The 25,754-nt window shown below is 42.7% G+C and overlaps 1 protein-coding gene across 1 annotated transcript in view; it reads right to left on the minus strand.

The window, feature by feature from the left end:
• Positions 1-23,884, minus strand: part of adamts2 (ADAM metallopeptidase with thrombospondin type 1 motif, 2) — a 93,119-nt gene extending 69,235 nt beyond the window's left edge. Inside the window, exons 1-2 of the mRNA XM_026358139.1 lie at positions 23,643-23,884; positions 20,531-20,955 (exon numbers count right to left, since the gene is read on the minus strand). Of these exons, the coding sequence (XP_026213924.1) occupies positions 20,531-20,955; positions 23,643-23,730 (513 nt within the window). The 5' untranslated portion in view covers positions 23,731-23,884. The remainder of the gene's footprint in view (positions 1-20,530; positions 20,956-23,642) is intronic.
• Between the last annotated feature and the right edge of the window lie 1,870 nt (positions 23,885-25,754).

Raw genomic sequence — 25,754 nt, forward strand, 5'->3', positions numbered from 1 at the left:
GGAGTTTAAGAGCCTTCATTGCTCTTGTCATCCTTGGCATGAGAAAGGAAACATGACGCTGGGGTTACATTGTGATGTGTGAAAGAAAGTATTCCTTTGTAGCATCTAACTGCAGTGGACTGGACAGGTGGTTGTTAACATTTGTACAATAGATTAAATATGTTATTTACAAATGAAACATGAAGTCTGTGGAGGAAAATCATTGGAAATCTGAAGTTGTGCCCGAGTGCAGGTCTTCCACCACACCGGGTGACTTCGGCCTGTTTAAAAATATGTATCCCTGTATCCCTGAGACACATGCTAGATTCAACAAGAAAAATAAAATCTAGAGGATATGGGATGATAAAATCAGATCTCAGTTTCCACAGGGAGCATTTGGAGATGGAACAACAGCCTGCTGACAGAGTCAACAGACTCTGTTTACAGTGAGCAGGTTAGATCCAATCCTCGGAGGTCTACAGAACTTAAAACTTAAAAACTTGTTTTTATTTAGCTGTGTAATGTGCAGGAATAAATGACTCTCAGGGACAGCCAAACTACACCTTTCAGTGTGAGAATCACTAACTTTAAATCAACAGTATGTGACTTTTTTTCACATATTATATGAGTCGAGGTGTCAAAACCTCCCGTGACACGGATTCACAGCAAAGAGATATTCACTAGTTTTTTAGAGAGAGATGCCCCTTACTAATGAGTCGGTGGTCTAGAAATTATTGTCAAGTACAAATAAAGCATCTTGATCAAACACACAAAGATATGTAAGAAATAAAGAGGTCACAAAAGCTAATGCGATCTCCCTCTGACATCAGGCTACAAGTGAAACAGCTTCAAATCACAAGATGCTGTATTCAAGGATTGAACTAGATTAAGTACCATGACTGAGATTTGGACCGGTCAAATAGGACGGCTTCTGATTATCAGGAACACGAGAGAGAATGAGAGTGACAGAATAAAAGACTGAGTGAGATCAGAGAATCAAATACTCCATTACTGTCAGCGAATTACACATCGCATCAGATTAATGATTAAGAATATGCCGATGAACGCACTGGCTAAATTGTTTTTATTTACTCGCAGCTTGCTGATGGGGATTTAGAGCTTAATATTTTAACGGTGATTAAACAGCAAACTATACTCTGCAATAACTTTGAATTTTACACACAGACTGGTTTAATGGCGGCGGGATAGCAGAGAGACTTGATCACAGCATTATGTTCAAGTGATGTTTTTATGTAGGTACAGAAGAGCTGTTCTGTGGAAATTTATTTTATTTATTCATTACTCTTCATCTTTGTTTACTTTTAAAGAATCATCTTAAACAATAATCAGTAGCTTGCAGTGTTTTGCATATGAATAATCTAGTCAATGTACCAATTTCTGCCCTGTCACCAGACAAGAATGTCAATAGTGGACGATCAGCAGTCCCTGGATTATAATCCACTACCCTGACCTCCACCCTTATTTTCTACCTTCTGCACTGACAGTAAGTTTAACTGTTCCCCTCCAGCTCATCCAACTAATCCAAAATTACTGCAATATTTTTTCATGTTTACCATTGAACCATTGGACATTTAAATGGTCATTTAGCTTTTAGCTCCGAGGTGAGCAAATGCACTCAACAGCACAACCTTGACTACTCTGCTTCTGCCCTCATCAGCCGTCACAGTGTCTGTGGTCAAGCAGGCAATCAGAGTGATGAATGACAAAAACCATTACTATGATGAGGCCCGATGCAAAAGGTAGTTTAGAATTCGTTCAGCAAAAAATGCATCCAGTTCGTGTTGTTTGTGTCACATTTGGGTTCCGTAAACAGGAAAAGCTGTGAATACTGTATCATTTCTTCGTAAGTAGGCACACGTACAACAATTGCTTTACTGCAGTTCTGCTTAAACCTTTGCTCCATGTCTTTCACTGATCAAGCATGCACGCATACACACTGGCACAAACACACAAGGACGCTGGAGGTCAACTCGTCTTTATGCCAGAAACCTTGTAGAAGGCCACCCAGTGAATAGCAGCCATAACAGCTCTGCACAGCAGGCAAGACACTCGCGAGAAGGGCACAGCACCCACAGTACAGATATCAGTCAGAGCAGCCGGCCTTTTGAAAAGCGTCACTACATTTATCAGCTAGAATGTTGTGTAGTCTGTGTGGAGGAGATGCTTCAAGATGTGTCAAGGAAAGGACAGTGGTAATGCTATTGATATTCCTGTGAGCTATGAGGTTACAGAGGGCTGCTTTCAAATTAAACCAGCCTCTCTGAAAGGAGTCTATTTAAACACTAAGAACAGAAACATCGAAATAAAGCTGTTTTTAGTTTTTACAGTTGCACCGTTGGTTTTGAATGGGCTGCAGATGAAAGCGTGGATAAAGGACTGCAGCCTTTCAAAGTAAGTATCACACACCAAGAGTCCCAGGGAACGAATGCAACATCAGTACACTCGGTGTTTAATCACTCCTGGTTGCTATGGAAACACGGGGGTCACTAGGTCAGGAATACATGTGGTTTTGCAGTTTATTGATGGAAGTCATTTCTGTCACACACACACACATACACACACATCTGTGTCCGCATCTATCAAACATCCACAATGACCTTCCTCGTTAGCTGGAATTAGTCTAATAATGCCTGGAAAAGGGAATGGGACTGAAAAACTGCAACACCCTCTTAAATGTCCTTACCCTCAATGGGTCAGGAGGCAGAGACGAGTGAGACGGAGCAGGATCAGACCTCAGGGGCTTGATCTGGATGGTGTAGTTATGGAGACAGGAATATGGGCCACAATGGAAAACAGTTGCATGATACGAATAAGTGGAGCATAACTGAATCAACTGACCATCCTTCCACTCACATCACCTTTTTTATTTGTTCACACATACTGCACTTAATTTGCAACACGCACGAACGGCAGAGGGCTCAACCTGTAGCAGCTTCTGTTGCCATCACGATGCTGTGCCATGATAACGCTAATTCTCTGTGTTCTAATTGGAGGATTCGTGTAAGTCATTCATCACGCTGAGGTAATTTCCTGACCCGTGCTGAATGTGAATACTTCATCCAGCTGCACTTAGCTTAGAGGTGCTGAATTCTGACTATATATCTCATGTCTAAAGACAGTTTTCTTAAAAGAAATGTAAAACACATGATTATACCATTTCATTTCATTCACTGTATTCATCCCTGTGATAAGAATTTACCACATATTGACAATATAGTTACCTGAAGACACGCTGTGACACCGGCCTACACACAAGTCAAAAGACACGATGCAAATCAACACTGCTGACAGGGAGAGGTTCAAGTGAATGAAAAAAAACTGAATCACAGATATCGCTGTGAAAAGTCTGTAGCTGGCCGCTACTTCTAAGTTATACAAAGTTACACTAATTCCATACAACTATAAATAAAAAATACTATAAAAAGTCCTCAGTAATTTAAAAGAAGTTATGATGATGTCTCACTACTCATACCTTGTGTGGTTTTAGGATTAATTTACGCCCCTCACTCCGCCCTCTCTTGTTGCCCTCCTTTGCGTTGCCCTCTCAATGCTGTGATCCTGTCTGGTTATTAATTCATAGTTAAATCTAAACCATCACTCTCACAACCCTTTTTATTTTACGCTTGGGAGAGCCACCCCACACAAACTAATGTCTCACAAACACACATGCATGAAAAAAACATCCGGCATGTCTGCACATACACATGCTCTCTTTCACGTGTACACATGAAGACACATTTTTCTCTCTCGTTTGTATACATCGCAACCGCCTTGTATATTAACATGAAAGTCTCTTTTTTCCTTTTGGCCCTCTGAACTGCGAGCAGTGCACAGCTATGATCATCATATTGTTTGGACACTTCACAGAAAGCATGTGAAGTATGCCTATACTTATGCAGAAAATGTATGAGCATTAGCATAGTTTAGATGCCATTTTCAACAAGTCATTCTGCTACCACGGTCTCAAGTGGCCAACTAACTACAAATCTGTACACAGGTCCACACTCACTCTTCCAGCACGCTGCTTCAAAGAATATATTCACACACGCTCGTGCACACACAAACACAGCTGCACATGCACACACACCCTTGCTGTCAGGATAGTGATAAATTGCAGGGAAAATGAAAAGAGGGAGCAGTAATCTGACACCTCCAGTGCTGGGCAACCAGTAATTAAATCCCTTCATTAGGTCAAATATTTGATTATGAAGAACCTGGGGGGGATCTAGTAATGACCTATTTCTCCTGAGGGGAAGGTGGGAGGAAAAGAAAAGGAGGAGAGGAGATGGGAGGATAAGAACATCAGTGAGGGTAGAAAAGAATAAAACTGAAGTCAGAGAAATAAAGGTGAGGAAGATGAAATAAAGGTATCTACATATTGCCTGTAGTCAGTCTATGTTCTTCACACCTCCTCCCCACTTTTCCCTCTGTCTCTGGATAGTGTCTGCGTGTTTTTGTAGTAAGTCAAAAACGCTGGCCATAGCATATTGCTAATGTGTTGATGAAGGCAGCCCAGGCCAAGGGAGCCTCTCTCTATGGTGGAAGACAGACAGTGTGCGTGTTCGACAGACGAGTGAACATCGCTGGCCTCCGCCTCAACCCTCTCTGGGAAGCTGTTAGCTTCAGCCTGCATCTCCTCCACTCTGCTGTGCTCTTCCTTGTACATTAGCCAGGGATAACACGAGGAGGGATTATGCACATTAAAAGGCAGGAGTGCGGAGGATTAGCACAAAGTGGCAAAATGAAAAGAAAATGTCAGTTAATGGTGTTTGTATACATTATTTTTGGCTTTCACATGTTGTCTTATCAGTGCTAAACTCAGAAAGTGAAAGACAAATAGGGTGGCTTAAAGAACTAAAATGTAGCTTAATGGGGGGAAAATGCTGCTGCGCAAAATACTTAGAACATTTTACAAAATTAGCCGAAAAACTTAAGAACTGGTTTAATTTATTGGGCCCCAAAGGATATTGCAATTCAAAGTTTTATCTGCAATTGCATAATGCTTGCACTGTCTAGATCCAAATGCTAATTTCTCTATTGATTGGCTTATTATCCAGTCCTAATAGCCTCACAAATATAGAATTACTGAGCATGCCGAGGATGTGTAGCTTTTGAGATACAGTATACTGTACTGTTGATAAAGCACAATTATTTGGCCATAAATCACACAGAGAAGGGGCAGCCCCTGTCTCGGTGGCCTCACAGGCCCACAGGGACAGACATGAACACACTTTATAGAGTAGAAGTATATAAACTATGAAACACTTAACAACCTCTCCTCTCATAAGCTGCTCGCTCCTACAGTTAATTAATAGATGTTTATGCAACAGTGTACCTGAACTTAGACAATCCTGTTTCATATTTCAACACTTTCCCGCAATCTCTCCCCCTTCCCCATCTCCCATGTTTGTGTATGTGTGTGTGTGTGTGTGTGTTAGTGTGTGTAAAGCTGCTCGAATGCCAATGCCGTCATCAAAGGATACGTCAAAATGAGGGCTCTGGCAGCGGCTGCTATCGGGATCTCAAACATGCGTACACATAAACGTGCCCATGCACACACACACACACACACACACACTGCTCCAGTTATGCTTTCATTTCACGCCCTGGCAACGCCCACTGACTGCAGCATATCTCCACCGGTATCACCAAGGTTACCAGCAGTAGCCAGGGATACCATCGGAGCCGCCTGTGAAAATGTAGAAATTGGGTGTGGCCAAAGTCTCGTCGGTCAATCTTTACATCCTACATGTCAGAAATTGTTCCAAGATGTTTTTATATATATGTAACTGTAACTGCTTCTGCTTCCAACTGATGTTTTATTTACTAAGTGTTCAATGATAAAGTAGGTGGAAGTTAATCCACGTTAATCATCAGCAAGTTTTAATGTGCAAAGCTGCTTTTGCTAAACCATTCAGTTTCTTTTTTACATGCAGTGAGTGTAAGTATGTCTCTTTTTGAAGTACCAGTTAGCACTTTACCTTCAACAGTTATCAGTATGCTGTCTTTGCCACAATACAGGTGCATGTTATTAATAATCCAGGTGTTGTTTTGATCCTTTGCACCTCAGCATGTCTTATTCTGTCTTTTTGCACAGCTCCTGGTTCTGGCAACGTGTACGAGAGACAGTTCAGATACATATTTATACCAGGGTACATGCATTAGCCAGTCAGTTAGTTAGCTGATGTGAGAGGCTTGAATTCATTGGTTTAAGGAGTCAAGATTAAAAATTGGTGTTTCCATGACAAAGAAGGGCTTCCATCGGCACCCGTGCATCCACAGCACTCACACATAAATTGAGAAAGAATATTCCCAGGCATGCTTCAAGCTTCACTCTCTGCCTGAAGAGGAGTGTGTGTGTGTGTGTGTGTGTGTGTGTGTGTGTGTGTGGCTGGCTGTATGTGTGTGTGTGTGTTTGTGTCCCTGTTGGAAGTGGGGAGCAATAACAAGACTAGCGGAGACTTCAGTGTAACTACAGTAACTTCTGAACACAAATCTGAGATGATGCGTTCCCCACAATCCTAGCACATCCTTGCTTACCCTATGAAAGTTGAAGGTGAAATCTAGCATCAAGGAATTTCAAAATGGTTATAAACTGCAACTAATTAGGCATTACACTGGGTCTGGGTCCATTTACACTGGGTCTGGGTCCATAAATACAATTATGGGCACAGACTGCATTCCCAAAGTGTATGATGATAAATGAGTGAAATAGTACAAAGGACACAAAACACACTATTATGTCTAGTTTTACAAAACAAACCCAGAAAAGTCAAGAAAAGAGATGTGACTTACTGAAGAAGGTCAAATAATCTCGCAGCACTGTTGTGCAGCTGTCACTGGAGGCACTCGTTAAAAGAACTGGCTTTGGGGATAAATGTGGAGAATGGTGAAAGCAACTTAGTAAAATTAAAGTATGATGCTGAAACTTGTAAAGATGTGTTAGAATTTTTGCTTTAATGCTAAATGCAGATTGATTGCTGGCCCCGGTTTCTAAATTGATTTTATGTGTATTTGATTTTATTATGTGCAATAATGCTATGTGCCAAATATTACAATAGAGGATTACAATCTGTAACTGAAATACACTATGCCTGGGCAAAGATACAAAGGGGACAAGAATGAAGGGCTAAGGATAAAGCCTGAGCCTGTGTGAGGGTGTGAATGCATACATAAGTCTATGTTGTACTGCATACATTTGTGAGTGCCAATTAAAACACTGACACGTCTTCACAGTGTCCCCATTCCAACATCTGATCCGGAAGCTTTTGTTAATACAACATGTCAGGTTGAAAACAGACATCTCCAGTCCCAGATCGGAAAACGAGTCCAAACCCCGTCCGCACATCGGCGCCATTATTCACTCATACACACAAGCAGTCACACAGACTGAATAAGAGATTTATACAGTTCCCTCAGAGAAAACTCGCCACCACAAAAACAAAAGACGAGGCAAGCTATCAAATTGACAATCGCTGGGGAATCCCGCCACTTTCAAACAAATAAATACAGGCGTGTGCATCCATAAACGCCCACAGACACGTTCTACTGCTACTTGCACACACATGCACAACGGCACACATGTGCATCCTCATCTCCCTGAGCGGAGGAATACAGACGATTCACACCCGGTCTCAGCTGAACCAGAGATTTCATCTATCGGGAAACACCACCCTCCTCGATGGCCCCGACTTACTGGGGACTGGAAGTGGCATCAGCTGCCACAGGTTTACACCATCACATCATTTTGGAGAAACTCACCTGCTTGTTTTTTTTTTTTACTGGTTAAGTTAGGTATGGCTGGCTGGGTCTTTAGCAGGGACATACCTCAAATAATTCAGTTCATGTAAAGCTATGACTTAGCTCAAACACACATCTTAATCCTGAGAGCACAAGTGCTTGTTAGTTTACAAAAGCGTGTGTGTGTGTGTGTGTGTGTGTGTTTGGGGTGGGGGATTTCTGCTATCTCATATTGCCATTATACATCACAGAAGAGCACCAGCAAGTGGCTGTGTCAGAGGGCCTGCCTTCCTCTTCGCCATATCTCATAGTTACCTCCCCTAACCATATTACCCCTCCAAACCCCCGCCTCACCCACGCCCTTCTCCTGTAGACTCTGAGAGATGAGCTTCAGAAACAGCTGCCTCAAAAAGACAGCAGCAATGTCCAGCAGCATCAGAGAAGAAGTGAACAAACCCACTCAGGAACTAAGATCTGTGTCTGGCTGTCCTATTTCTACTGCAAATCAAAAGCCATTTAGAAAATGAATGGGCAACATTTTCATATGTACACTTGTCCATTTTACTACAGTTTCTTCACGCGCACTGTAGCAGCTATAGCCGGTTTGTGAAAGCTTTTCCGTTCAGTTTAGGTCCTCTGGCACACAGAGAGGCAGCAAAGAGCATTTTGTTTGAAATGAGCACACGGATGTGAACAAAGAGCTGACACTGCCAAGGAGAAAAAGAAAAGACATCCACCTCAAGAACCAACCTCACTCTTCATTAACAAACAAATACGCAAACAAGCTGAGAAAAATGACAGCACAGGAGAAAACCTTCTATTGCTGGAGCAGTATATATAAGCACCTTCCTACTATTTACAAGTGACCAAACATTACAGTGGATGTAACAGACAGTATTATATAATTATTAGGCAAGAGTGAAAAAAGAATTTGACTGTGTTTTGATGGCACTATATCCAGATAGCTCAGCCCTTTATTACTTAATAAACTGCTACTTTACAACAGACTGAAGTGGTACAAAGACGTACAACTGTGTGTATTTAGGCTCCTTATGTCTATGAATAGTACAAAATGTACTTCTGTACCTCTATTTGGAGCACAAACATGCATTACCATTTCATCTGTGGGGGTGGAATGCAAAAACGCTGCAACATCGATGCTTAACATCAAATATATCACCATCATTAAGGAACAAAATTAGGATGTGAGTTTCACCTTAATGCAAAAATGATGAATACCAGTCCATAGTTTGTAGTTTTTCAATCCCACCACACGCTTTTGCCATTTCTATGGCGATATTAAAGCTGTCCGTGCGTGCTCTTCCCCATGTGGAGCTTGAGAGTAATGATAAACTGGGCGTGCTGGTTGGATTAGCAGGTAGAGTAGTCAATGTAAGGCAACAACAGCTTGTGGCTCAGCCGGGGCTATGACCTCTACACTCTGTAGTGGGAGGAAGGGAGAGAGACGTGGAGAGGGCAAAAGAGAGATGAAGACGGATGGGCAGCGAGCAAGGGGAAAGAACAAAGCAGATCAGACGCAGGGTGCTCAAGCTCTGAGCACATTGCTCTGCAGCTCTCAGGCTCTACACCTCTCGTCCTACTGACACGCGCTGCTTGCGTTCAGTTAGAGGTTGGTGAGTTGTATTAACTTTCACTGTGCACGGTGACCAGTACCTTGTTGTTTTATCCAGAAATAGCTCCAAGATCCACTTGAAAAGGTTCCAGAACAATCGCTTGTCGCTTTCATTTGCTTTCCAACTACACCAATTTGGAAAGGAAACCCATGCAAGTGACAACCCTAACACTACTACTACGAAGACAGTGTGACTAATACAGAATCCTACAAAACATTTACAGGCAAAAGAAAAATTTCAAGCTGACTCATATTGTGACACTATGAAACACTTTTTTTCTCCCAACACCAAAAATAGAGAATTGTAATGTGGCAGCTGACTACAACAAAATAACAAGGTGTTTTTTAATATGAACGTTTAGCCTTTTTCAATAGACTGTATATCTTAATAATACAGAAAGACCAGTCAAGACGAAGCTTACGTCACTGTACAATAATTTAAATCAGGGTGTAGAGTAGCTGAGCACACTAGATTTACTACATTGGACCTAAAACGGTAATTTAGGCAATTTAGTTTGCTTCCAGGGCCAAGTGAAGCGTACATGCACTAACAGTCAATCTTCAAATATATGCTATCATATGCATGTAATCCCCGACATCTACCACAACTTGTTCCTTCAGTACAAGTGTATCAGCACTGTGACTGCCACTGTGTTATTATATCTGACATCTGGCCTGGGGCTCACTTCAGTTCGTTTGGCTCAAGCAGGATAACCACACAAATATACATAAGAAAAGGAGACTGTTCTTGGATTCAAACGGGCTACACCCAGCGAATGACTGCCTGCCTCAGTCTAAAATGAGAAATAGCTTAACCAGGTAGAGCTTCAGTTTAGCAAAGAGTGACTATAGAAAAAGCTCTTTAGAATAAATGTTATATCTATTGTCCCTCCTCGTCTTTGTCACTGCAGTTCAAATCACTGCTTGAAGAAAATAATATCTTCAATAACTTCTCAGATTGTTGGACTATGCATTCATCAAATTAAGACTGTACTCCTCTCACCCAATGACAGCTGGGATTTGCTCCAGCACCCCTGCAACCCTTTATAGGAAAGGTGGCTGGATGGATCGATTAAGTCTTCTTGTACAAAATTAATGTCTAAAGTTACACAGAGACATATTAGTAGTATATATATTTATATGTATAGACCTACACTCACACCATGCTAACAGAGAGACAGAGAGCTTGAGGGGAAGTGCAACGAGTCCCAGAAATGTTTTCCCTAACTGGTGAAAGCAATGAAGAGAAGGAATGAGAAAAGAGACAGAGGTAGATGGCAGTTTCACGCTGTCACATGCCAGCTAAGAGGACAGACAGGGGGGCCCAGTCACATTGCATTAGTCAGCTGCAGCCACACCTGCCCTGAGAGTATACACCCTGCTGCTGGGAGAGGAGAGGAGAGGAGAGGAGAGGAGAGGAGAGGAGAGGAGAGGAGAGGAGAGGAGAGGAGAGGAGAGGAGAGGAGAGGAGAGGTGTGTGTAGGAGCTGGTTGAAGTGGGGAGACGGTACAGAAAGGGAGGATTAGAAATGAACTGTGGAGATTGAGTACAACCTGACAATAAGTCTCTTCTCCCCAGTGTGTCTGTGTCTGAGCGTCTGTGTGTGAAAAAGAGAAGCAAAGGATTATCTTATGAGAAAAAAATCATTTCCCTTTGTGTTCGAAGTGATGTTGTCAATCATCACACTGTAAGAGAAGCTGTGTTTGTATGGATAACAGCTATAAGGATGCACAGTTAGGGCTATAGCCAAAACCAAAACAAAACAAAAACAAAGTCTGAGGCAGAGCTATGTTCCCATTTATATTTTGTCTTTACTGCTTAATTCTTATTTTAATAGCTGAGGACTTGAAGACACATAAGTAACACCACACACCAACAGGTCATCTAAGCAAAATGAACACATAAGTCTGTAGGCTGAAATAGTGGCCAACTGTACCAGGCCTTCACCATCATGGTTACAACAGTAAGAAGAAGAACGGTCACATCTTGGTTCAGGTATCGTCACAATAAGGGACAGAACGTGGTTTTGTGATTGGTGTTAAAAGTACTTTGTTATTAGCTGCTTGCACATATTTTGCACAAGATATTTTTAGGAATCATTTTTAGTTAAAGTCACTCTCCACACCCTCCTGGCATAGGCTGAACCCAAATGTGTGTCAGGAGTCGGCACAAATAAACAATCAAGCACAGTTCACGGAGAACAGCTTACTATTAGCATGTCTCTGTTTGTCCCTGTGCAGGTTTCTCTTTCCTCTTTCTAGCAAAGTCAGAGGTCAGGGGCTAGCACGAGCCACAGCTTGGAGCTGATAAGCCCTTTTCTCAAAGAGGCTTAAGCTGGTCACTTTAAAGCAGGTAACCTTGATTATGCTTTTATCTCGTCATTAAAAATGTAGAAACTTTAATATACAGTTCATACGTTGTGCCGATTGCCAACGTACTAATAACCTAACCCAAAAGCCAACAAAAACAAAGCAGCTTCAAACCAATCATATGGCAGTCCATCAGGAATGTACGGCCCCTCCGGCACAGCAGGGCTGGAGTTAGCTTTACACGCCACATGCCAAAGCCCTGTTGAAAAATCAAACAGGACTAGTCTAATGTTGCTTTAAGTCCAACATGATAGGTGACAACAGAGATACCAAATATGTCAATCAACATTATGATCTAATGATACAATGAAAGTGTGCTTGTACTTTTACAAGTAATTAGATTAGAATGAGCATCGAGCTCAACACCCAATAATTATTATTGTCTCTTATTTGTTTAGGAGCAAAGGACATGCTGCTGAAAACGATAAACTTTAATGAATGCAACAGACCCATGATAAACATATTTCACACTATCATAGAAAATGATTTAGACTGACATCATTTATTTAGTTAGGTCTAATTTGCATGTTTAGATAGTTCAAGTTCTCAGTGTCTACATTTCTTAGACATTTTAGATACAGTGACTTAACTTAGGTTATGATCAACACCAATATCAACAATATGACAAAAGAAATGTGCTAAAATATTTTTGGCCTTTCGCTCTTACTGTATCATCGTGCTGCTGTGAGTGTAGAAAAGCACTTGGCCCTGTTTCTGATTCAGAGGACACACTGAATCCAGCCCAACCATACAGTAACTCAATCTCACACGGAGCTATACATGGACAAGGTCATCTCAAAGTCTCCATTACATCTTGGCAAGCAGATTATATCATTTTAAGGCAGTATCCGAAGCTTTCTGTGTAGACCCTGGCAGACGATCAGTCAGAGTGATCAAAGCACTAGATGTGTTCCTTTGTTTCTTCTGCTTCACTCCAGCCCCCACAGAGTCAGTTATTAGAATACAATATATTATTATATAATATATTACATATGCTGGTACACTGACAATTCCCGAGGTCTTCATGCACTGGCAAAACCCCCCAAACATAATACACTGGGAGAGGAAAAAGTGATTATTTTTCTATTGCTGAAAACAAAAACAGGCAGCCTTAGTAAGATGAGGAGGGTGTGAGTTTCTGTAATGAGGTGCGATTCTTGCCTCTTAGCTGCCTCCTGCACCAAGCACCACACAAAATGATTATGAACCATAGATACTGTACGTAGACAGACGACGGTGCAGACAGACAGACAGACAGACAGACAGATGGCTCAGTTCCATTAAGTAACACGCAAACACAAAATACAAATGAGACAGCAAAACAATTCAACCCAGAGGAAAAACAAATAGAGCTAATTAGATCAGTCTAGGACAAAATGCACACATATTTTTAGTGTAGGGAGGTTTCAAGTAGGCGCTCGAGCAGTGAAAATGACTGGCTGACTTTAAAAAACTCCACAGTCAGTCAGAGGAGTGCACTAATTTCAGGAGACAGACAAGTGACCTGAGCTTCGACAGCAAGACAACAAAAAGCAACATCCTTCCTTCTAATCAAGAGGAGCCTCTCTCTCTCTCTCTTTCTCTCCGTCTCTCTCTCTGTCTCTCTCTCTCTCTCCCTCCGCCCCTCTGCGCTCCATCTCTTCTGACTGAGCACTGAGCAGGTGGTGACGGCTATGATGTTGCTGTTGTTCTTGTTCAGGTTTGGGCACATTAAGATTCCACCGAGCTGCGCCTTCCTCCCCCTTTTTTTTTTTTTGTGTAACTCTCATTTTCCTCCACCTAACCTCCCTCCCTCGCTCTCCTGCCTCCTCTCCGTCTCCTCCTTGCCTCCTCCTTTTCTCTCGCTCTCATGTTGTGTTTTGTTTGGGTGGATTATGTGTGGGGTGTGGGGGGGGGGGGGACTTCCAGACGAGCAGAAGCTTTAAGAGTACAAAGCCACCTGTGTGGTGACTGGGGGGTAAAACGGCGTGGCCACGGGGGACATGGGCAGGGTCAGCCAGGAGAAGGCAGGCAGAAGGCTTGTTAAGGCGCTGGAACACAGAGAGAATGTCTTATCCTGTTTTCCGAGATCCAGCACAGAGGCTGCTGAGGACCGGTAGCTGGAGAACTGCTGATGCGGCTAGCATCGATCAGTTTCCTGCATAGCCATGCGTCCCGCGGGAAGAGCTGGCTGACTGATTGAATGATTGACAGGCACACTGATGGTGACTGTCTGACAGACAAGAGAAACTAATTCCAACAAGGCCTGATCTATATTCTATTTCATTTCTTTGTGCAAAATAATGTTATCCATTTTGTACAGTACTCCCCTCTGGGCATGACTGGATCCTAATCTTATGACACGGAAATACCACATTTACTCTCCTCATTGCAACACTTGATTGCTTGAAATTTTAAAAATACTTTGAGCCTGAACTTGAAATTATTTGACATCCTTTGTGCTCCATTGTGCAGATGGCGACTGTGGTAGGAAACCCACAATATGTTTGCACCCAGTGGTGACGGCAGAAACTTACCAACATACAAAGACAAGCGGTCGGCCTTTACTGAACTTTTCAGAAAATATCTTTTTCCAGTTTGGAGAATCTGCACTCACCTAAACTTTGGGATGGAAATAATCATTGTCAACATGTTTGCTTGTGATTGACCCAGTTGTTTAAAAATACCAAGTGCATTTTGACAATGACAGAGAGCTGTGCACTGGTAAATGTAAATTCTGGAAACCTTCCATCATGATGACATCGCAGAACCTAGGAAACCAACATTTCATTGTGACATCACAGGTACAGTACAGTCCTCCATCCCCACAGCTTCAGCTCATTTTAGTATCATATCACAATAATCTGCTATAATCGTTACATCACAGAGGTGTTTCCTCGTAATCATTGGGGTTCCACTGCTCTATTTTCTCGGGTGAATCCTATTATTTCAACCACTCAAACAAACCGTGTGCTCCAAGCCAGCACTCTGCGAATGATAGAGAGCGAGAGGAAAGAGAGGCAAGGGGGCTGGTTAAGTGCACTGAGTGAGCGGCAGTAATCACAGCTCTGGTAAAAGCACTCCTTTTGCTTTGTATAGCGTTCCTCAGAATGGGCCTGCTCTCTGCCTGACTCTCTCTCCCCCTCTTCCTCTATTTCTCTGTCTGTCTGATAATAGCTCTAGATTGAGTAATTGTGTGTTTGAGTGGAGCTACACTGCAGGGTGGAACCTGCAATCAGATACCAAGAACATGTTTCCCTCTCTCGCTGTCTGTCTCTCCATTCATACTCTGCTTCAGCAGTCTGGCCTCTCCACACCCGGCCCTCCCTCCAGCCCTGCGGTTCCTGCAGTCGCTGCTCCACCCTCGCCCCTCACCGCTTTCTTCTTTCTACACACAGCCTCCTCTGCACAGCCAGCGAGGGCTGGGGTCAATAACAGCTGCGCGCCGTGCTGTAATTGATGTCATCATTTCAATTTGAGCTGATTACAGTTGAGAGCTGCTTATCGTGTGACCCGGGGTGGAATAACACACAGTAGGGCCCAGTGAGCTGCCACGCATGACCAAGCTTAACTGCCGGGGCGGCTGGACGGATGGATGGGTTAGCTCAGTCCAGAGCTGCCTTCTCTATTGACTCCTAAAGTGGAGGCAACGACCGAACGTATTCCAGGGGCGTGGCTGACACGACCATCCATGTTGCTGGCAATTAGCGTTGTTCCGGGGCTATTATTGCGATTGGCCTGCCCCTCTGTCAACACACTCACTGGTCTACTGAGCGTGTGCGTATTGTTGGTGTGTTTGTAATGACAAGTAACGTTAGAACAGCTCTGACTTAAGTCATTTTAAAATCCCAACATCATTACATTGAATTAGTATTATAATCCTGACAATGCTTTTTTTTTTCTAGTAGTTGCAAAGAATGATTTATTTTTAAGTACCCACCCTCAGAAAAGAAAAACCCCTGTCAGTGCTTTGGCATTTCTCCTTGCTGTTGTAGTCTTTTCAATGAAAGCACCAAAATAACACAGCCGCCTTTCAGCATTCCTGCTGTGCACTGCCAACACACATGAACAGGCTGAGGCACATACATAAAAATGGAATATGAGAATGTACAAAGGGCAACACCTGCACAGAGCTAATTATCTGCCAACAAAAGATGATGCCCATACAAATGGCAGGCACCAAATATCTTTAAGTTAGTAAGATGTGGATGTGGCGTCTTGTCTTTTTTTTAACGGCATAGACAGCGGGCATTACGCTTAACCCTCAACACCACTTGTCTGATCAACACTTGGGAGCAGAGCTGTTGCTAAAAACAGACAAAGACTCACTAAAGGAACACTGTCTCTCTCTCTCTCTTTTTTTTTTTTTTTTTGCCAGAGCTCTGAATCTGTGGGTGTTGGGGAGCAAAAAGCTGTCTGCCACATTCTTCTTCTTTCTCTTTCTCTGTCATTTCCCTGACTCTTTTAATACCATCATTAGGAGAGCTCTCCTGCCTGCTGCTACCGCTGCTGGCCAAGAAACACAAGACAGAGAGAGAGCGAGAGAAAAAGAGCTAGAGACGCAAGGGGTGGAGACGGCAAGAGAAATGTGTGCAAAGGTTTTTGTCATGCAGGGAGGTAAAGATGGTTCAGACAAACTTTGCTGTTGGCTGATGTCCATCCCTGCCCCGCATCTGAGCATTTGACGGTGCTGTAGGTGGTTCACACACATCGTCATCCAGGTGTGCATCCACCTGGATTTTAGAAGTAAACCCCAAAATGACAGGTCACGCACTTCCGCTGTTACAAACACGGAGACACGAAGATCACTTCTCACCCACCTTAACCTCTTTTCTGGCTTGCATCACAACTATTGGCTCCATTAACCTGTGTGACCCTCGGTTCCCACAGCAGCCTGACGTTGCCCTACCATTTGTCAGAACCTGCTAATTATAGTTGTTGTGACCCTTCTGGGAAATTGAAGCCTCGAGTTAGAAAATGATATGTGGATGTGCAACACTTCATGCCACATGTTCACTTCAATATGTAATGTATTTGCCTAAGTATGACTAAAGGTGGACATGTTTTCAAATATTGCACTTCAGCACAATGTAGAAGTACTTATACTTCACTAGGGTATTTCAATGTTGTGTTAGTTTTATATTACAGCACTACCATTCAGATATTGTATTGATTTGTTCTTTACTTTTCTTCAACAGCTTTAGTTTCTAGTTACTTCCTGCTGATGTACAGTACTGTGTAATGCTATGATGGCCAAATATATTTATTTCTCTTTTGCTGGAAATGTTCCACAAAAACCATTCCTGATCAGCTTGGTAGCTGGTTCTTGCCTGACTACTTCTGGTCTCTCAAAGAAGAAGCTTCTCATCAGTGAGTTTATTGTTGTTTACAATACAATGTTTTCTTAGTTGACATTAAGTATATTTTAGATCATGCTACTAGGGTGGTTAGGAAAAGTCTAAATAATTACAGGAATTTTGCTTTTTCATGCTTTCTGATGTTGGTCTATTTAACACTCTTCTTCCTTTCTCCCCCTTTTTTAGCACTTTTACTGGGTCACATTAGTAGATTGTGAGTTGGTCACATAAAACACTAATTACTCTCGACAGAATATCTGCTTCTGTCTCTGCTGTAGGCTGCTTTAAGTATAAGATTGATTTGTTTTTGTTTTTTTATTTCATCAAAATAAAATCTAAAAAAATAAAAGTGTTACTCTCACCGTGTTACAGCCCTCATATAACCCTTAATATGCAACCAATATGTCTCTATGTCGCGTCTAAAAATAGGCAAATCAGAAGCTCTGCTGACACACAACATTCCACATCAGATCCCAAAAAGACAGACAGGAATGCACCTGACCTCACACCCACATGTGCACAAAATCAGGCAAAGACATCAAACGGCCTCCACATCGCTGAACAAATATTATAGATGAGGAAGACCAACAGTGAGGCCAGAGGTTCAGCCATACACATGCAGAGAATTCAAGTTCAGTATAGGATTTTGTACAGGAATTCCCACCAAAATGCTATTTAAATTATACTAAGCATGTCTTTGAGTTAGGAGCCAATGTGTTTTTTAATGTTCTGAACAATAGAATATTGAAAGAAAACCACCTTGGTGAAATTCAAATAATAATATCACTATTGTAAATGTTTAACTTTCCGTTTGAAATAGCTTTTTTTTTAACTGCACAGCTATCCATCACAGAGCCTTAGCATCGTAGAACAATGTTCCTGCATCTACAACTTTTCACATGACAACAGCGCAGATTGTTGTCCCACACAGAATCTGTGTCAATGCATGTAACCATGGAGTTACATGCACTCATCACTTAGGATCAGCACCTTAAAATGATTACTTACAAAAAAAAAATAAAATAAAATACAGCGATTTGATCTAACAAGTGTGGAAAAAATACGGCTTGAAAGTGACGATGTAAAAGCCACAAGAACGTATTCACAGGCACACACCTACAAACACTACACAAGTGTTCACTCATGAAGTGGAAACATCCTAAGCTTATGAGTTTTTATTCTGATTGATTCATGCAGACACACATTCTGCACTTTGTACACACAAAAACAGCTGCGGTTTAATGTCATTTTGCCCTGCACCAATAAAAACCCATGGACACACGGACACACACACACACACACACACACACACACACTATCTAGTTCTCAAACTGCACAGTGTGCTGCCTCCTCTCAACCATCCAAAGAACTAACCAGCTGATCACAGCTTCTCTTCACAGAAATCCAATTCCCTCCAAAGGTCATTTGTCCATTCAAAGATTTTCTTTATTTCCCTCTGCTCTTGTTTCCTCGCTTATTTATTCTGGTCATTTGGTGCGTCTTGAAATCTTTCAATTTATCCTCTTCATCGTCCCTCCTCTACCTTGTTATCATTATTTTATTAGCATTTTGGTTTGAACCCTACCCCTTTTCCTGGCCCCGTTTTTCCCTTCATCATACAACCTGGATTGTAGCCAGAGGTTTTTGGCCGTGAATGGCACCTCAGGGCAGTAAAGGTTCTGACCAGGTGTCTGGGTCACTGAGGAAGTGGGCACAGCAGGGCAGATCTGGGCTACGTGGCTCTGTTAGTTTTAAAAGGATATAAGCAGAGCCTGACAGGGCTTGGCTATAATTCTTGGCATGCCTGAGGAGGCTGTTCAGAATTGATTAGTAATGACATGAGTTGTTCAAGAGCGCAGGGGAACAAATTAAATGTGGACAGAACTAATGTGATTATTAAATGGGTGTTTTCTCTTCTTCTTTTGTTAGATTCAGTTTTTGCACATAAGTTTGAAATGGTGCATAGAATAAGCCTATAGCTTCTTAACCCATCCAGTCACATTTACTTACTTACTTATTTTTTGATTCTTATTTCTGCACTTATATTGTTATTTTATGTGGAAAAAGGAATAAACTAAACTTAAGATTAGATAATGTTAAATTATCAGCTGTGAAAACAAATTTAATTTTAAAGGTAAAGTTCACATATTTTCAAATGTCAGTGAAGATTCACAGTCATCCATGTGAAGTCTTTCTTAAAACAGCCCCTACAGGTTTTGGTTTGTGTCATAATTCATCCTGGACATACTAGGCACCAATGAGATAGATGATAAAATGAATGAATTATCATTTTCATGAGAATATGGCTAATAATTTGCTCACGCTACTTTTTCTTTTTTACATTTAATTGAGTTTTCCACTGTACATTATATTTTGAATTAAGAAAAACAAGTGAGCCTACCCTTTAAAACTTGACATGTCTGACAGTGCAGTAAGTTACTCAATAAACTAGTAGCTGGTGATCTGTTATCTGTAACTAACTACACTTTGAGAGCAGCCTTTCTTAGAAATTGCCAAAAGGCCCGGGAATGACAGGTCAGAGCGAGCAGCAGCAGCAGCAGCAGCAGCAGCAGCAGTGTGTTGCCACTGGCTGGTGTCAGGCTAAGTGGGGATGTCAGGCCTGTCTTGTCCTGGCTCCCTGCCTGCTCTCTCAGTCCCCAGTGTCCTCAAACCTAAACGGATCCAGTTGCTGCTACTCAGCTCCAGTGGTGGGCTGATCTGGCTGACTAATGAACACTTCTCCTAATGACGGGAACTCCTCCCCGCAATCTCACCTTTCCGTCTACACATCCTTTGCTCATTTTTATTCCTATTTATTTGCCTTTTTTCCTCCACCCTGAGGCTTATCTCTCACACGTCCCCTCCACCTCTTCCTCAGGCACTGGATTTCCATCTTTCTGCATGCTCTCATCTCATCAGTTCTTGAGCACAGTCTTCACACTGTCTGTATCTCACTTCTCTGCCTTGCCGACAGCCATTCACCAACTGTTTGCCATCTCTTTTCCTTTTCCTCTATTCATCATCAGCTCTATTAAAAGCACTTACAATTCAGGCTCTTTGAGCAACTGTTGTGCAATAAAAATATTTTAAAGAGGCAGTTTCCATTTGGTTGCTGTGGCAGTGTCGGCTATTTATTCAGTGCTCTGTACCTATGTATATGACACTTACCAGTAGATCATATTCTAAAAGCTTTGGGTTATAATATAGTGAACATCTGTTTATGTCTCACCTTTAACATAAATAAACTGTCAGGGGCAGAGGTTAGACGTAAAGGTGGGCTATAGAGTCAACCTAAAAGATTAACCCCATGGACACCATGAGGGTCACCTGGCAAAGACTTTGTGCTTTTGCCACTAAGCTGTATTGTTATACCTCGACCGTCAACTTAGTGAACACTACAGCAGCCAGGAAAAATAAGAGCAGAGCACAGGTAACACATGTTCTCCACTCACCAGGCCATCACAGTTGCTGATAGCCACAGTGGCTCCTGGTGTGTCTGTGATGTCACCCACATACAAGCATTCGTCGTGCACTGGTTCAGATTGCCGGATGCTGTCGCTGTCATCATGCCACTCCATCTTGGCTCCGGGGGCCACCAGCCTGGAATTGTGATGCAGGCGCAGATGTAACTCCCGGCCGAAGACGGTGACGTTGTAGTAAAGCCTTTCCTGAGGGGCCACCGGCTCTTGGTCCTCCTCGGCTCCTTTTGGTCCTTCCCACTCATCATTGCCTCCTCCTACCTCCCTCCTCCGGCGCCTACGGGACTGCCCTCCTGCCATGCGGCCCGCTGAAATGGCATGTGACAGGAAGCGGCCCTCTGCATCCACACTGATTGGCCTCACCAGTCCATACTCCCCCAGGACATGCTGCAGGGAGTCTGAGGAGAGGACAGTTAGGGAAAGGGTGAGAAGTAATGAGAGAGGGGATGATGAGGCAGGAGCAGGTGAGCAAAGGAGGGAAATAATTCATGAGTAAGATGTGAAGATGTGCAAAAGGTTAGGAAAGAAGAATATTAGAGGTTGGAGGTAAGAAAAAGAAGCCACGGGATGGAGGAGTGCAGACGTCATAGGAGGGGCAGGTGGAATAAACAGTGGACAAGATGGAGAGTCAGGGGTGAAGGGTGAATAAGAGAATGGAGAAAAGGAAAAATGCTGGGGAATTATATACTCCTTATTCCAAGCTGTGTCACATTGAACATAAAAAAAGCAGCAACCTCACTCTCTCTCTCCTTCAAACACACACACACACACACACACACACACACACACACACACACACACACACACACACACACACACAATCACAGCCCCACCCATGAACCCAGAGGCGACCCCACTGCTCGACAGTGCGCGTTTGGAAACGGCAGCCTCAGCAGTGCGCGCTGCGCTCTTGACACCTTCCGTGCCCTTCCACCGCCTACAGGGAAGACAGAGCAGGAGTCCAGCCAAAAAAAAAATAAAAAAATAAAAAAATAAAAATAAAAAAAAGGGACACTCCGCCAGAACCTGATTGTCGTCCGCGGGAGCGCGCGCAGCCGGATCGCCCAGTGGATCTGCGCCTGCAGCTGCTTATTTCACCATCACACCGTCAGAAAGTGCCAACACTGTAGACTACATGAATCCCTGAGGTAATAGAGATGGTTTGAGGACATTTTAACTCTAACTCATTATCATGTAAAATGCTTCACATCAGTCCTCGGTCGTAACTGTGATTTTACCACTTTCTACACCTGTAAGACCAGTTTAACCAGTAAAATGCTGTTTTCTCATGGCCAAAAAATGATGACGGGGGTTTTCTATAGTTTCTTACTTGTGGGTTATATTTAAAAGAATTGTGAAATACCCAAGCCCTAAATACCATTAAAAGACCTCTAAAAGACTAAAATGCCCAGTAAAATTGAATTCAGTCTCTCAGGCAATGAGAAAACAGCATTTTACTGGTTATACTGGTCTTACAGAGGTGTAGAAAGTGGTAACATGAACTGGATGGTTTCTACTGCAGAGCACGGAGCAGAAAAGTCCCAGACTCATGAGAATTGTCTTATTTTATATGTGGTCCACATCAGTAGAGTAGTTTCAAGCTGACAAAAGCAGAACATAAAGTATCTGAAACACATCTGGGCGTAGGGAACCTTTAAAAACATAAAGATATAATAGTGTGTCGTGTTTAAACAGCCTGAGTCCTGGTTTCATGACACACAGGTTTAAATACATCCCAGATACGACCGAGGACTGATTTAAAGCATTTTACATGACAGCGAGTTAAAGTTAAAATGTCCTCAGACCATCTCTATTACCTCAGGGATTCATGTAGTCTACAGTGTTGGCACTTTCTGACGGTGTGATGGTGAAATAAGCAGCTGCAGGCGCAGATCCACTGGGCGATCCGGCTGTGCGCGCTCCCGCGGACGACAATCAGGTTCTGGCGGAGAGTCACTTTTTTTGGCTCGACACCTGATCAAAGTGCTAATTGCGGCTTTCTCACACTGTTTTCTCACTATCAGGGTGCTGATCCGAGAAAAATGATTTCCATAACCTTCGCACCGACTGTATTTAAAATAATAGGACAGATCTGACAACTGAAATTAACATCTCTGCTTGAAAAGCTTTTATTATAGTATAAAGCGCATTGGAATGTTATTTTTGCAATGATTTATCCGCAATCATCATTATCATTCATGATTATTACTGAATTGTAACTGTGCTCATGTGTGCACTGAATAAAAAGTGCATTTGAATTGACATCCAGTCTGAGACAGTTCTGATATTTTCTAGGAATAAAGATATATACATATGTCTTCTTCACATGTTACAGTGGCATCACAAATGAATATAGCATGCGATGCTCTCCGCGCCCACACACACACACACACACACACACACACACACTGAGCCAAGGCCACTTTCTAGTGTCAATGTCATGACAGACTCAGAGACAGACATCACTGAGTGTGGTCTAAAGCTGCACTCGGCATTATTAGATTTTGCTTACATGTCATTTATAAAAGTTGTCTGACTGAGAAAACACTCACAGTTAATATTTCTTAAGCCTCCATGTTGGAGGAATGATTTGATAATAGTGTGATCAATAAACTGACATCCGACTCCAGCGTCCTGTGACAGATCGATAGATGCGACAGCGGCCGAATCAGATAGTGTCAGGCTACTTCCCTGCAAAAGCCGACAGCACACCGGTGCATCACATGCCCCTTTACACCCCTGATAACATTATCCCCTGGATGGGAGGAAGCAAATCACAACACAGCCTGCCCTGTGCTGTGCTGAGGGACCTCCGGAAAAGTCCCCGCAAGCATCACAGCAGGACGCACAGAAGTTGCAAACGCGTCCTGCACTGTTGTTTTCATAAAGAAACTGCCAAAGCGTGGCAAAATGACACCCAAAGCAGCAGACACCGGACAGTGCATCGCCGCTGAACAGTGCTCTGAGCTCCACTTCCAGCGAGCGCGTCAAGAGCCCCGTGCAGCCCCCCTGCTGATGAGAGATCAGCAGATACGGAGGACAACATAAACACCAAGCACGCTCAACTGTGGGCTACTGTACGTACCAACGCTACTGGCGATGTAAAGGCCGCTGGTGTGCAGCAGAAAGGCCGGCAGAATAATTAGGACAGTAATTCCAGGCGAGAGACCCATGGCAGCTCCGAACTGCGCAGGTGAGAGAGTGGGACTCCGGGCTCCAGTGTGGTGAAGTTCCCCGCCTGGCGCGACCAGTCACGCCACGACAGCAACAGCACAGCAGCCCGCAACTAGACTGCCAAGTACGGAGCTCTCCTCCCCTCTCTCTCTCCTCCTCTCAGCCGAGGTCTCTCTCTCTCTCTCTCTCTCTCTCTCTCTCTTCCACTCACACACTCTCACTCAACTGTTCTCTCTTTTCTCCTCTGCGTCTCTCTCTCTCTCTCTCTTTCTCTCAACTCCTCTCTCGCGTTGCGCGCGCTCCCCCACTCTTTACCTTAGTGCTTAGACAACTCCCCGACTCCTTACACACACACACACACACACATGCATGCACACACACGCACTTTGCACATGCACGCACCGGGCATCGGGCGCCCACACACACACACACACACACTCTCTCTCTCTCTGTGTGAGATGAGAGGAGATTTCAGAGAGCGCTGTCCGTGCGTGCAGCGGACCGACTGGCTGGCTGAGTGACAGGCCCCGCTGACAGCTCGCACCGACAAGAGATGCAGTGAAATTAACAAGCAGGCTGCTTAGGCACACACGCAGTGCGTGGAGCGCCCGAAAAAAGTCCATTCTTGCAACTTGCACGCTCTTTCTGGGATCACAGGAACTGTTCCACTCTCAGTTCCGCAGGCCCGTGATGTGCTGCAAGTCTTGCATAAACTTTGAATATCCCGTCAAGAGTCCTGAGTCCGGTGAGCGGCAGCGCCCCGTGTGGCTCATTTGCAGAAGAGCAGCGAGTGTTGCGAGGCCCAAGGGTCCAATTTAGACACAGAAAAAAAAAGTCTTACTAGCCCTAACCCGCTTTGCCCTCATTTAACACATCATTTACCCCTTCTGACCACTAATCTGATATTGATGTAAACAATGATACGCAGCATAAGGCATGAAAATTATGTTTTTCTTTCAGAAACATTTGTTTTGCTTTATTTTTTTCCTTTTCCCATGTAATTTTAAATCAGTTATGAACATGCCCATTGTGTCCAAATTAGTAGTATGCTACTTTCAAAAATGCCCTGACTTGTTCAATTGTTCAAGGCAACACAAATAAATCAAATAGCGTCTTCGAAAAAGCAGGAGAAATAAAGCAGGGGAGATTAAAATGATTCTAATAATGACAAACTATGACAAACAGCATGAAATAATAATTACACAATGAGCGATCATCAAGGGTACAGCTTTTAAAGAGATGGATCATTAAGAAATCAACAAATGTTTAACTCATTATTTAATGTCAGGTCATCACATTTGCAATTAATACACTGTTAAGTGTTAAGTGTATTAATACACTGTTAAGTGTATTAATAATAGTAGAAATAAATTAAAAATGTTATGATATTGTTGGTTTTGCCTGACGTAAGAGTCCTAAATATTGATGTGAATCTGTTGTGCAGTCAGAGAAAATAAGCCTGGTGATGAAAACACAAACTAAAAGTATTAATAACTGGTACCGTTTAGTTAGCTTAGCATAATGCAGCTTGTATTCAGACTGTAGTACTTGTTAAGTGTTGACTGTGATGGTGGCCTTGCCATTGTTTGCTATATATCACTGAAGTTGCTGCTTCCTTGATGTAGCTCAAATAAAAAGAAAATTATTTGTTTTGATTTGTCAAATTACAAGAAGAGCTCGTCCTTGATTAATATTTGACTGCCAAGTGAATTATTTAGCTGGCTATGTAATATCATATTGACTTCATGAGTAAATTTTAGTAGTAGTTTCAGTTTCAAGTTTTGCACTGTACATTTACCACATAAAAATGTATATATATAGTAACTTCAATCCCAGCCATTCAAAGTTCTGAAGTTAAAGATGTTCGGAAACGTTGGAATAGTCTGATAAAACTGAGGAGTCAGCAAATATTAGTTAGTTAATTAGTGATTATGAGTATGCTAACATGCTAGCTTTAATAATTAGCTCACAGTAATGATGTCATAGGGGTCTCTGGTTTAAGGCCTTAACAAAATGTCCTCTG

The sequence above is a fragment of the Anabas testudineus genome, chromosome 10, assembly GCF_900324465.2.
Source record: "Anabas testudineus chromosome 10, fAnaTes1.2, whole genome shotgun sequence".
Taxonomy (NCBI): Eukaryota; Metazoa; Chordata; class Actinopteri; order Anabantiformes; family Anabantidae; genus Anabas; species Anabas testudineus.